General features: G+C 39.5%; 1 protein-coding gene across 1 annotated transcript in view; it reads right to left on the reverse strand.

Annotated features, from left to right (window-relative positions):
* The window catches only part of LOC127632505 (receptor-type tyrosine-protein phosphatase gamma-like), a 364639-nt gene that overhangs the window by 76934 nt on the left and 274533 nt on the right, over positions 1-13172 (reverse strand). Inside the window, exon 7 of the mRNA XM_052111116.1 lies at positions 2514-2671. Within this exon, the coding sequence (XP_051967076.1) occupies positions 2514-2671 (158 nt within the window). The remainder of the gene's footprint in view (positions 1-2513; positions 2672-13172) is intronic.

Genomic DNA, 13172 nt, shown 5'->3' on the forward strand with positions numbered 1-13172 from the left:
GAGCAATGACAGCGTAGACTGATCTGGTCTTTGTCAAATCCTTATTTCTGCATGCTAAACAGCTGTAAAACTGCACACAGGTGTAATATCATTCTTATAATGATATCAAATAATAAAATACAGAAATTAAAGTACAGAAATGCACTTCCTGTGCTTCAGCGTTTCACACTGAGCCCCGTAGCATCCATATGGAGCTCTCAAATAATCTTCTAATCACAGTCCTCTTCTATTAATCCCTCATATGCCAAAACCTGTTTCTACACAGCTTATTGGGATTGAGATTACTGTGTCCAATTCTTATCACTGTAGTAATCCACAAAAGATTTGTTTGTATGTTTATGCAATGAATGTGCATGATGTGCAAGTTTAAGTAATCCCTTGTGGGAAATCACAGCAAGAGGGCCATTCTGGGTCGCACATCTGTGTGTACTGTACAGTACATGTGTGTCATTTCTGAAAAGACATGGAGTCTGATGGTTAAGTAATCCCTTATGGGTAACCACAGCAACAGAGCATTCTTGGGGCATATAGCAATGTGTGTGTGTAGGACATCAACCCCTGCACCAGATGTTGCAAATGTAGTAGACTAGCTGAGCATCGATCAGCTCTTAAAGCACCCCAGAGCTCTGTCTGTCAGTCTCAGTGACCTACTTCCAGCTTTGATGAAGAACAAAGGGCTAAGAAAAATTGAGAGTGAAGGACAACTGTCTTAATTATAAATGCCTCAGTGGTGTTTCCTTTTAAAAAAAATCACCCTGAGACAAAAGGGAACAAATGAACTTTAAGAGGTGTCAAATGAGTGCAGAAGGCTTTTTTGGGCAACACTTATGGTTCTAAAGAAGAGGCTGTGTCTTCCTGTTAAAAGCTGTTTGTGCCTTGACCCAAACACGTATCACTTCCTGTGCTTTTGATGTGGAGACAGACTCAGAATTTAATCTGAATATTGTGCCGCTGACTCACTCATCTGACAGATCCCTGAAGGGCAAAATCTATAATAGATATAGCTATTACTAAGTGCATCTTACATAAATGCATGGTAAACTGCTACGTGAAAGGTCGTGTTCTTTTTACAGATTTTTTTTTTTAAATAAACAGTTTAAAGGTAAAGTGTGTATTTTGTAGGATGTTAACCCTCTGGGTTCTGAGGGTGTTTTGGGCCCTGGAGAAGTTTTGAAATGCCTTGACATTTGTGCTTTTTTCAGTTGCTTAAAATCATATTAATGGCTAAAGTCTGATAACACTGTATTCAGCACAAACTGGGCTATAATAATATGTGAGCAACATGTATGTACAGGTTTGTATTTTTGAGAAAATAATGTTTATGCATGGTTTTTGAAAAAAATAAATTTTAAGTAATTTAAATAAGACCATATAACACATAATAAATATTTGTCCACAAGCCTTTTGAGAACTGGATCTTGTAGCCTAGTGTTTTTACTACATAATGATGTGAAAACCATCCTGATCACTCATTCATTCAAAACAATATAGTACAATATAGTACACAAGTAGTACTGGGATGGCATAAGGGTGAATAAATGATGAGAGATTTTACAATTTTGAGTGAACTATTCCTTTAAGTTACTAGCATTGTTACTTTTAGTTAGTTACTCCCCAACATGGTTTCTGTTTTCTCACAGTGTATAACATCTGGGAGACTTCCTGACTAACTAGAGTTAAAGAGGGATGGTGAGAACGAGGACAGGCTGTAAGAGAAGGAGCAGTACTGTGTTTGGTGTTGCACGCTAGTAGGGGCATACGCTAGTGTGCCAAAATCAGTTATTACCATACAATTCACATGACGTATCATTTTGTAGGCAGCGAAATAGCTAAAACATATTATATCAGTTTTTTTTTTTAGACATAATAGACACACACACACACACACACACACACACACACACATACATATATATATATATATATATATATATATATATATATATACATACATACACTAAATGGCCAAAAGTATGTAGACACCTGAACACCAAACCATTTGTGCTTTTCTATTTCAAAACCATGGCCATTAATAGGGAGTTTGTCCTCTCTTAAGTACTACAACAGATTCTGGGAAAACTGTTCAGTAGATGTGAAACATGGTTGTAGGGATTTACCCCCAATTCAGACACAAGAGAATCAGTGAGGTCAGGCACTGATGTTGGACGATGGGCCTGAAGTGCAGTCGTCCTTCCAGGGTATAATAAACACAGGTGTTTTCTTTTAGTCTGTATTTTTTTATTCTGTTGGGCTTTTGTCCCAAAACCCAGGTGCTTATCATGAGCTCTGTCTAATATATGTGAAACAATATTATCCCTCAGACTTCTCAACTGGGTCAGCCACTCTGCATTATGGGATTTGTGACTTTGAGCTTTGCTTTAAATAAAGATGCATAATCAGTTCCTGATCTCGCTGTGTATTATTCTGCATATGTCTTAAAATAAATGTTTTTTTTAACACTCAACAAGCATGAATAACTTCAAAACATCTTTATATGTGCAGAGAAGACTCACCTGTTTGTAGGAGAGGAACACAGGGCGACTGAAGATGATCCACTCCACAACTTTACTGCAGGGAGGGGTGGTCAGAGAGCCGATATAGCGGTAGTAACTCCCGATGGAGGATGGCAATAGATCTCTCAGTACAAAGGGCTCCAGAAATGTCTCTTTCTCTGAAAAACAGAGACAATTTGGATAAGAAACAGAGATATGTGTGTGTGTGTGTGTGTGTGTGTGTGTGTGTGTGTGTGTGTGTGTGTGGTGAGCCCGTGCAAAATTCGCCGACATGGTGTTGTGGGTTGCTATGTGATTGCTAAGGCGTTCTTATTGGTGAAAATATTAGAATTTGATTATAAAATAATAATGATTTTAGTTGTATTTTCCAAACTTAAAAACTCTCTGGCTTTTATTTTGAAGGAACACTCCAGGATGATGGTGATCATAGTGTGATCACACTTCACAGTAGTTTAATATGCTTCTCATTCAAAATCTGGTGAATTGCTCCTCTGGTTCCAATCTCAATGCATGTTATAAGCAATCCAAAATATAGAGCATCTACATCTGAGATGTATTCTGTGTGGAGCGTTCACATACTGTGAGATGCTCTGAGAGCTAAAAAAGGTGGCGCAATATTAGCCCACCTGTGCTATTTGTGTGTGTAACACCAGAGCAACAATCATTTACTGAAGCACACTCTGCATGCAAATTTTATATTTATTTATTAAATGCAGCCTTTACAATACAAATCTATTGTATAGTAAAAATGCACAATGATTTTGACTACTTTAACAGTTTTTTTTAGTTCTTTCAAGCCATTTTTGGAGCTTGATGAATCGTATTGGATCAGCGCATCCGTAGTCCAGCTGTCTTTGATTAGCTGTTGGTTTGTTGTGTACAGCTGCACGTTGCCTGTACTGCCCCTGCTGACTAAGACTCGCAAAAACACTTTAAACTCGAATTGGCCCATTGGTAGGAAAATTCCTTATTACGGTGGCGTGATTAATTACGTAACTTATTAAAATACGTATTCTATTAATAATAACACTGAATGAATGTGTAAAATGAACAGCTTTTAGATATTGTAAGCTAAAATGGTTTTAAACATCATAATTAAAGATAGCCTAAAATAGAGCAGCTGTAACTTTACTATTTATCTCTGTATTGTCCTAGAATGTTTCTCTCCACTTGTTGTGACTGTTGTCAGTCCAAAGGGGGACATGTGCCAGACTAGATGGTCAAACGTTTTAAATCTGTTCAATCCTTGAGACGTCACAATCTGCAGATTTCTACCCATAATCCTCCTCTGATTGAAACGCTTATCAGTTCCATCCAACAATGCCTGCCCAACATATGGCTGGCCTGGCTACATGATAAAATGAGAAGCGTTGAATTATAGCTTTCCACTTGAGTATTTCCTATTTATTTTTTTCCAAACACAAAAAATAAGCCTAAAATCAAGATAAACAGATGCAGTAACCTGATTGGTTTGATGAGAAGCGAAGATGACACATGAAGAATACAGACGAAAATGTATCTTGCCAACCCAATGACCCATTTTCTAAATCTAAAATTGGGAATCCTGCTCAAAGGAGCTTAGCATGCAAAAGCACAGCATAAACAGCATCCGATTTGGAAATACATTTGCAGTACTTCAGCATCTTTGATGATATTACAGCCAAGCAGTCTGGAATCAAAGCGAACGCACACGCCAACAAAGAAAAAAAGCCATGTTGACACGGTCTATCCCGTCATTGCGCCGCTTGTGCATTTCCAGCCGTTAGAAATTAATTTCCAATCAGCGCGCCGAGGGCCGGGCCAATGGAGACTTCAAAGCATCCCTGAAAGACTGAATTAATGGACTTGTAATACATTCCGTGGAGAAACGGAGAACTCATTTCATTGTTTTGATTTATGCACCCCAGAGAAGGGACGCTCGGTTGAGTGAACAATACTCGACAACTGGTGTGGCGCGCAAGGGGACGACCGTGAACTCAACAACATGAGACGCCACTACGAATCACAGCAGGCTTCAGAGATGCTGCAAACTGATAGCGGCCTCATTATCACTCGCTCAAAGACTGAGAGAGAGCAAAATAAACTGAAACACTCTCTCATATATATGCAGGGTGGACAACAAGTGTATAAATGGATGGACTAACATGACTTGTGTTGTGTGTATATTGAAGTTAAGGTTGAATGAATGGTAATCCCCTGAAGGATGGATTGGGAATGTAAAATTAGAGAGGGAGAGAAGCTTTCGCTGTGCCTCAGTGGCATGATAATGGATGGCAAAGAGCACTCTACAGTCACACACACACATTGCCACAGGGCAAACACTCTCCATTCACACATCCGTGTCTAAACCCAGCAAGCCACTGTCTTTCAACGCCACACACAGTTCCACCACCAAACGTTCGTCATAACATTACATCAACTGCCACACAACAGGAGAACATGCACAGCCGGTAAATCAGTGAGGTTATATTACATTCAATTCTGTGCACTGCTATTTAAATCAAAACTAAATCAAACTTTACCATTTTTCATTTCTTAATACAAGTTGCTGGATAAATTATTTCAAAGAAAAAGAAACATGTATCTTTGTAATCTTTCATCATTATTTATTAACTGGAGAGCTGGATCCAGATCATCTGTCCTGATTTTGATGGACCTATCTGCAGCCTTCGACACAGTCAACCATCAGATTCTCTTGTCCACCCTCTCCACTCTGGGCATCACAGGAACTGTGCTTGGCAGGTTGAAGTCCTATCTCTCTGGTAGGTCTTTCAAGATAGCCTGGAGAGGTGAGGTGTCCAAGCCACATCAGCTACTTACTGGTCTACCTCAGGGATCAGTGCTTGGCCCACTTCTCTTCTCTGTATACACAACATCACTGGGAACCGTCATTCATGCACATGGGTTCTGTTACCACTTGACTTATCAACCAACCAAAGAGGCACAAAATAACTTTCCCGGACTTTTGACTTTACTATACCTCGATGGTGGAATAACCTTCCTAACTCCATCCGTGAAGCAGACTCCCTCGAAAAAAAGCATATTTTTCATGAGCACTTGACCATACACTAAATATATATATATATATATATATATATATATATATATATATATGTATATTATTCTTGTTGCACTCTAATTTCTATCTTGGATAGTATTTTTCTGATGCAACTGAAACTTTGTAATGCAGCACTGCTGTCGCTTTTCCTTTTTAGCTAACATCACCAAGCTCTCTTATTTTTCAACCCCTCCAATCCGAACAGCTCACTCCCTTCTGAAATGTAACGGCAAACAAAAATGTATCTGGCCATGTAAAAGGCTGACAACAAACCCAGCTGTATTCGGCTCTATACAGACATAATTTGTAGCCACCATTTGTGTTAAAGAAGCCTGCTCAAGTTAACGTCATGCGAAAGAACAAAATCTAACATGCTTGAATTAAAGATTTGCAAGTGACATATTCCCAGGTGCCCGTGTAAAGCACATGGATGTGTGGACTTGGCCCGAACTCCATTGTTTTCTGTTTAAAGCAAGTGCACTCATGTTCTTACAGAGTGAATGCTGTCTTGTAGTATGCGGTGAGGCATTTTCATGGAACGTCTGCTTTTAATGTGCAGTTAAATATTAAGAGAAATGATTGTAGGAGCCTAATGGATGATTGCTTAGCAAGACAGGACTCCACTTCCACCAGCCTAAGAGCTTAACAGCGGTGTACAATTCTTTCCCTGCTAGTCATTACGGATATGTGCCTTTTAAGTGCCTTTTGACTGCCAAAACTATGGAACACTGCAAAACACTGTTTTATGAAAAACAGTTCACCAAAATGTTTTAATTCTGTTATCATTTACTCAATTTACTCAAACATGAGTAAATGATGTTCAAACCCTCTTTCTTTCATGACATTCTTTTTCCATGCAAAACAAAAGGAGAAATTTTGCTAAATGTTAATGATGCTCTGTTCCATACAATTAAAGTGAATGGTGACTGGAGGCTTTCAAGCTCAAAAATGACAAAAATACTGTAAACCAATTTAAAAGTATTACATATGGCTAATACACAATATTCCAAGTCTTCTGAAATCATATGATAGCTTTGTTTGAAAGAGAATTTAGAGCTACCGCGGAATGTTAGAGTATCAATGTATAATAATATGATTTTTGGTCTGTTGCTCACAGAAATCTTTTGTACTATAGTATATATCCTCCTTTTATGTTCAGCAGAAAAAAGAAAATCATATGGGTTTGGAACAAAATGAGAGTGAGTAAATGATGAGAGAATTTTCATTTTTTGGGTGAACTATCCCTTTAAGTGTAATCGGGGCTGTGTGCATGTAATTTGAGTCACAAATCGCTGGGTACAACTTCCTGTGTTTAGTGTAAGCGTGCAATAGGAGGTGTAGAGGGTGAAATTATAGATGTCTGTGTACTGACAGCAGAGACACAGCTCTGTCTGAATCTGTGCAGACCCCCTGCTCTTATCTGTCTGGGATAAGGACAGAGAATACAGCCTTGTGTCACCTCCTGCCGAGAACACACAAGCACCTCCATCCCACACCCGCTCTTATTTTATTATTGGTGCTTACTAAGAAAAGCGTCACTATTACTATTGCTCATAGGTAAGGATTGGGGATTTGAATAAACAACTAACCCCAAGTATTAAAAGAGTAGTTCAGGAGGCCTGAGTAGCTCAGCAAGTAAAGACGCTGACTACCACATCTGGAGTCGCAAGTTCGAATCCAGGGCGTGCTGAGTGACTCCAGTCAGGTTTCCTAAGCAACCAATTGGCCCGGTTGCTAGGGTGGGTAGAGTCACGTTGGGTTAACCTCCTTGCGGCCGCTATAACATGGTTCTTGCTCTCGGTGGGGCATTTTGATGAGTTGTGCGTGAATGCTCCGTGGTAACGCATTCAACAAGCAACGTGATAAGATGCGCAGATTGACATCTCAGGCAACTGAGATTTGTCCTCCGCCACCCAGATTGAGGCGAGACAATATGCCACCACGAAGACCTAGAGCGCATTGGGAATTGGGCATTACAAATTGGGGAGAAAAAGGGGAGAAAATCCCAAAAACCAAAACCAAAAAGTGTAGTTCACCCAAAAATGAAAGCTCTGTCATAATTTGCTCACCCTAGTGCCATTCCAAACCCGTATGACTTTCTTTCTTATACGGAACACAAAAGGAGATGTTTTAATGTATATAATGGTCCGTCTTTTCAATACAATGGTAGTGGATAATGGATATTCTTTAACACTTCAAAAAGGCCCCAAAAGTATCATAAACGTAGTCCATGCCACTTGTGCGTCAAACAGTACTCCAAGTCTTCTGAAAGCATGTAATGAATGCTACAAGAGAAGCTCATTCACATTGGCAAGTATGTTCATGCCAGAACTTGTATTTGGGCTTGTTTTAATCAGGAGCATCTTCTTTAAGTAACTGGGTGTAAAACATTTTCATATTCTGTTTATGTGTCATGAACAAATGCAACGAATAAGCTGTGTGCTTAACTATTTAGTCTTTGAGTTAAACGCTTGTTAAATTGTTTTCATTAACTCTTTCCCCGCCAAACACGGAATTTTCCGGGTTTTATGAAAAAACGCTTCCCCGCCAAACACAGAATTTTCCGGGTATCCGTGTTTTAGGTGGTATACGGTAAGGAAGACCCGCGCGCATGTTTTGAAAGAGTACGCAACTCTTTGATCAAAGAAACAGACTGCGATCGTCTCAAACGTGAAGTGGAACACCATACTAATCCTAAAGCACTTGTTTGATAAAAATGCCTTTTTCTCAGCTTTTTGTCCGAAATGTTGTTTTTGACAAAACCTACCTCTGTTCAAGTGGCAATAAAAAAAGAACAAATGAAGATAAAATAAAATCGTTTTTTTTTGCCTAAAAGCAGAGGCTCAGATCTTTATTTTGATATATAGCATCTTCATATATTCATGGAAGAAAATATTCTGCGGGCCATAAAATTTTAGCGAAAATCGTCAAAAACCCTGGCGGTGGCTGGCAACTTTTTTTAAAAACGCTGGCGGGGAAAGAGTTAATACAGTGACTGTCGATCATTTTCGTGATTTTTGCAACCCTAATTGCCATGCACTAATTGTTCAGGTCATTAACTTAATGTTTTTACTAGAGGTGTGATATACTGTAATTTTGTTGGGATGTGAGGGGTTGCTTGAGGCCGCTGTCTTATAGAGAATATGGTGGCAGAATATTTAAATTGGTTTCATATAATTCCTCAAATGTTACTACATCTCTATGGCTCAAGTTTTATTTTATTTTTTGTGTGTAAGCATTTGTGTTTTGGTGTACAGTGTGCAGTGTGTTACGATATATATGTCGCTTTGGACTATAAGTCACAGGACCCTTTGAATAACGAAAATAACATTCACCTTTTTTGTAAAAGATGCTAAATTTCAGGTTGTTTCTCACCTAAATCTATCGTATGTCTTCAGAAGACTTGGTCAATTATGTACGAGAGGCATAGACTACTTTTATGATGGTCCTTTTTAAGCTTTAAAGAACTGCACAATCCAGCACCGTAGTATTGAAAAGACTTGTATTACTTAAAACATCTCCTTTTATGTTAGACACAAGACAGAAATAATACGAACTTGAAACAACATGAGTAAATCATGACAGAATTTAAAGTTTGGGTTAAACTATTCCTTTAAATTTCAGCTTGTATCTCACCCTGCACCGTTTGTGGTACAGACATGAATTGCACCTCGAATCTTAGACTTATGATTTTTGCCTGGCAGATGATAAACCAGTTAAAACAATCCCACAGACTTTAATTGAAGGAGGGACCTGAGCCATATCTAGGGACCAAAATATCATAGAGTAAACAACCACCTAGCAACCACCACACCCTAGCCACCACCTAGCAACTTCCTAGCAACAAACACCCTAGCATCATGGCAGCGAGTTATGCCTGGGAAAGCACCTCCCATTCACATACCACTCACATTTGCTTGTAATCTTATGTAAAAAACTTTCATCATCATCATCATCATCATCATCAGATATGATCATCATCATCTTAGTTGTCTGGTGGCAGGCAGGAGCAGATCTATTTTCTAGAGTGGGTGCCGTTTAAACTGAGTGCTATTACTACACTGCATCAGAGTTTATCTTTTTAGTCAGAATGGAACTGTGTAGGCTTCTGATTATGGCCGCCTATGAGTGAGATGCGGAAAGCATCGCTACCACACTAAAATTAGCAAAATATCTTTTCTTTAACTGGATAGTCTTCACTGAACAATTTTTGATGATGCCTCCCAAGAAACCTGTAGATAGATATCCCGAAGATAATTCTGCATTAGCTTCAACGGCTAACCCGACATCGCCCCCCGTGTGGTTCCAGATCAAATTCAAGTCATGATAGAAGGACGTCTGTGTGAAATACGAGACTCAGTATATAAAGTACACAATGACCTCAAGGAAACGAGACAAAAACTGAGCAAACATGAATCACGTCAAGGCGGTTTTGAAGGAGCCATTGTGAATATGCGAGAAGACATTGCAGAGGTCAAAAAACAAATGAAGAACGAAATAAATGGCCTGAGAGACAAGGCTGATGATCTTGAAAACTGCTCTAGGCAGAATAATCTACACCTCGTTGTCTTCCCTGATGGGGTTGAGGGGAGAGACGCAGTCTCCTTTATGGAGGAATGGCTCCCTAAAATCCTCGGTGTAGATCAAGAGTGCCCTTTTGAAATCGAGTGAACTCACTGTATGCTTCAGCCCTGGCCAGCAGAACATGAAAGACTATGAGCCATAGTGATTAAACTGCTCCGCTACAGAGACACAGTCACAATAGAGCTTACATACGGCATCTCCAAAATTATGATCTTCCGGGATATGTCAATGACCCTTTATAAGAAGAAGCAGGCATTTACTTCTCTTAGAAGACAGCTCCGGGATCATAATATCACCTATAGTACTGTCACGAACCCCGCTCCTCTGCCCCATCCCCGCTTCGTCGCACACACACTCACTCCTCAAGCTCGCACGCTCGTTCCGCCCCCTCGAGCCTGCACGCTCGTTCCGCCCCCCTCAAGCTCACGCACGTTTTGCTCCCTCGAGCTCTCACGCTCGTTTTGCTCCCTCGAGATCTCCTGCTCGTTAGCAGGTCTCTCTCCTCGGGCTCACATGCACGCTCCTATGGCCAAAACATTATGACCACCTGCACTCGTCTCAATCACCCCATTATTCGTTTCACCTGCACTCGTCTCATCACCTTTCATTGTTTACACCTGCACCTTCCCCTATAAATACTACAGCACATCCGTTTCACGGGGGTTGGTTATTGTATTTAGTTTCCCGTGTCTTTGCCCCCCGCTAGTCTCGTCTAGTTTTGACCTCCTCTCGTTCACCTCTTAGCTTGCCAGCTCCCCTTGTTCCCCTGTCTTTTGCTCCCACTAGTCTCGTCATTTTCCTCTTGATTCCCCGGCTTTCGACTACTCTTCACTGGATTTGCCCTTTTTCTGTACTTTTGCCTGCCTGCAATAAAACGCAGTTTTTGACTTACATTGTGACTGTCTCTTCTTGTGCGGGTTACAAGTACGCAGTACCCAGTCACACTGAGGGTGGATCTCCCTGAAGGCACACGATCTTTCAGCTCAAATACACTGCTGAAGCTAACCTGAAATCTCATCACCTGACACTCTTGTCATCAGCGAGCTAGAAGTGAGTCTGTAGGTAAAATACCTCTTTGTAGTAACTACTGGACTTCGATTAGATATCAGGATGGGCTGAAACTGTTCAATACTTGATTACCATCGGCTGCTTTGTTTATTAAGTCGTTTGAGTTGGTTCTCATAAGCCATAAATGGCCCTTTTATGTTTATACCCACACTAAGTTTATCTTTTTCTCAGTTTTATTTTTTTTAAATAATATATAATGTGCTCTACCCAGTAGATGGCATAGTTTGTGTTTATAATACCTCTGTTAAATGTGGGATGCTTTAGCTTGAAGTTGTGCACTTTTTGTGTATGCAACTTTACGCAAGTGAGTCAGGTCAAGTATGTTCCCTGGGAAAAGGGTTCTAGGAGGGGGAGGGACAGTGCTTTTTCTTTATTTATATGCCTTAATCTATATATTCTTTTTTTGAAGTTTCCTGCTTAGAGACTTTAACTCTGTTTAGATGAATGATAGGGATAATTATAAAATTTGTCCTGGAACATAAATGGTATTTATAACAATCTGAAAAAAATAATTTGAGAGGGGTTGCTATTCTGATAAATTGGAGGGTGCCATTTGATGTGGAGAATGTGGTCAAAAATAATTTGGGAAGATAAATGGATGTATTGCCTCTGAGTGTGTTACAATAGTGAATGTTTATGCCCCCAACCAAGATGATCCTAAAAAATATTTAGAACTTAAATTTTAAACTCCCTTTGCCCTGTACAATTATTGGAGGTGACTTCAACTTGGTCCTGGACCCAACAGATAGATCACCCACTAAATATTTTAATAGACTTCATCAGCAAGAGCTGTGAAACACATGATGGCTGAATTGGAACTGATAGACATATGGAGGATTTTGCACAAGACCCAATGTGCTTTTTCATTCTACTTTCAACCCCATAACAGCTGTTCGAGAATATACTTTTTTCTTTTACACAAAGGACAAGAATACTTGGTTGACTCATCTAAATACCTTCCACGAACCCTGTCTGATCATTTCCTGTTAGTTGTCACAATTACCCCCCCTACTTTTAAACCTCTTCTTAAACTATGGTGATTTAGTAATTATCTCCTCAATGACCCTGAGTTTATGATGCTTCTAAATGCCAATATTGAAACTTTTTAATAATGGCTCTGCTTCCCCAGGGGAAATTTGGGAGTCACTTACTTGAGGGGTTTAATTATCACTTACTCATCTAGTAAAAATAAAAATATATCAGAGTCAACTGAATTTACTTTCTAAGGACATTAAAATATTGGACTATTATTTATGTGGACACGAAAATATGTTTCGGAAACTATGCACATTGCAGCTAGAGTATGACATTTTTTCCACAAAAGCGGCAGTGTGCCCTCCTCAGAACCAAACAACGTTATTACAAACACAGGGACAAAATTGTCAAGCTGCTGGCCTGGCAGAATGGTAAAGAAGACTCAATAAAGTCCATTAATGCAATTCGCCATGTAAACAATACTGTTATCAAAGATCCCAAACTTATCAACCAGGAGTCATTATATGCATCCCATGGTACAGATATGGTGAAAATGCATGCTTTTCTGGATAGTTTAGATATACCATCACTTCCCAACAAATGCAAGGACTGCATAGAGAGGGACATCACTGGGATTGAAATCCAAGAGGCCATTTCCTGTCTATCTGCCGGCAAGTCGCTTAGTATGGATGGCTTTTCTATAGATTTTTTTTAAAGCCTTTTTACCTAAACTAATCTACCCATTAAAGGATATGTATGCTCATGCTATAGAGAAACAGTGTTTACCAGACACACTAGAACAGGCTATGATAATGCTTCTACTTAAGCCTGGTAAAGATCACAATCTGTGTGGCTCCTATAGGCCGATCTTGTTACTCAATTCAGATTATAAAGTATTTGCTTAAATTATTGCACCAAGATTGCAAAAAGTTATTCCACAACTGGTATCCATGGATCAGACTGAATCGATCACT

The sequence above is a fragment of the Xyrauchen texanus genome, chromosome 39 (assembly GCF_025860055.1).
Source record: "Xyrauchen texanus isolate HMW12.3.18 chromosome 39, RBS_HiC_50CHRs, whole genome shotgun sequence".
NCBI classification, from domain to species: domain Eukaryota; kingdom Metazoa; phylum Chordata; class Actinopteri; order Cypriniformes; family Catostomidae; genus Xyrauchen; species Xyrauchen texanus.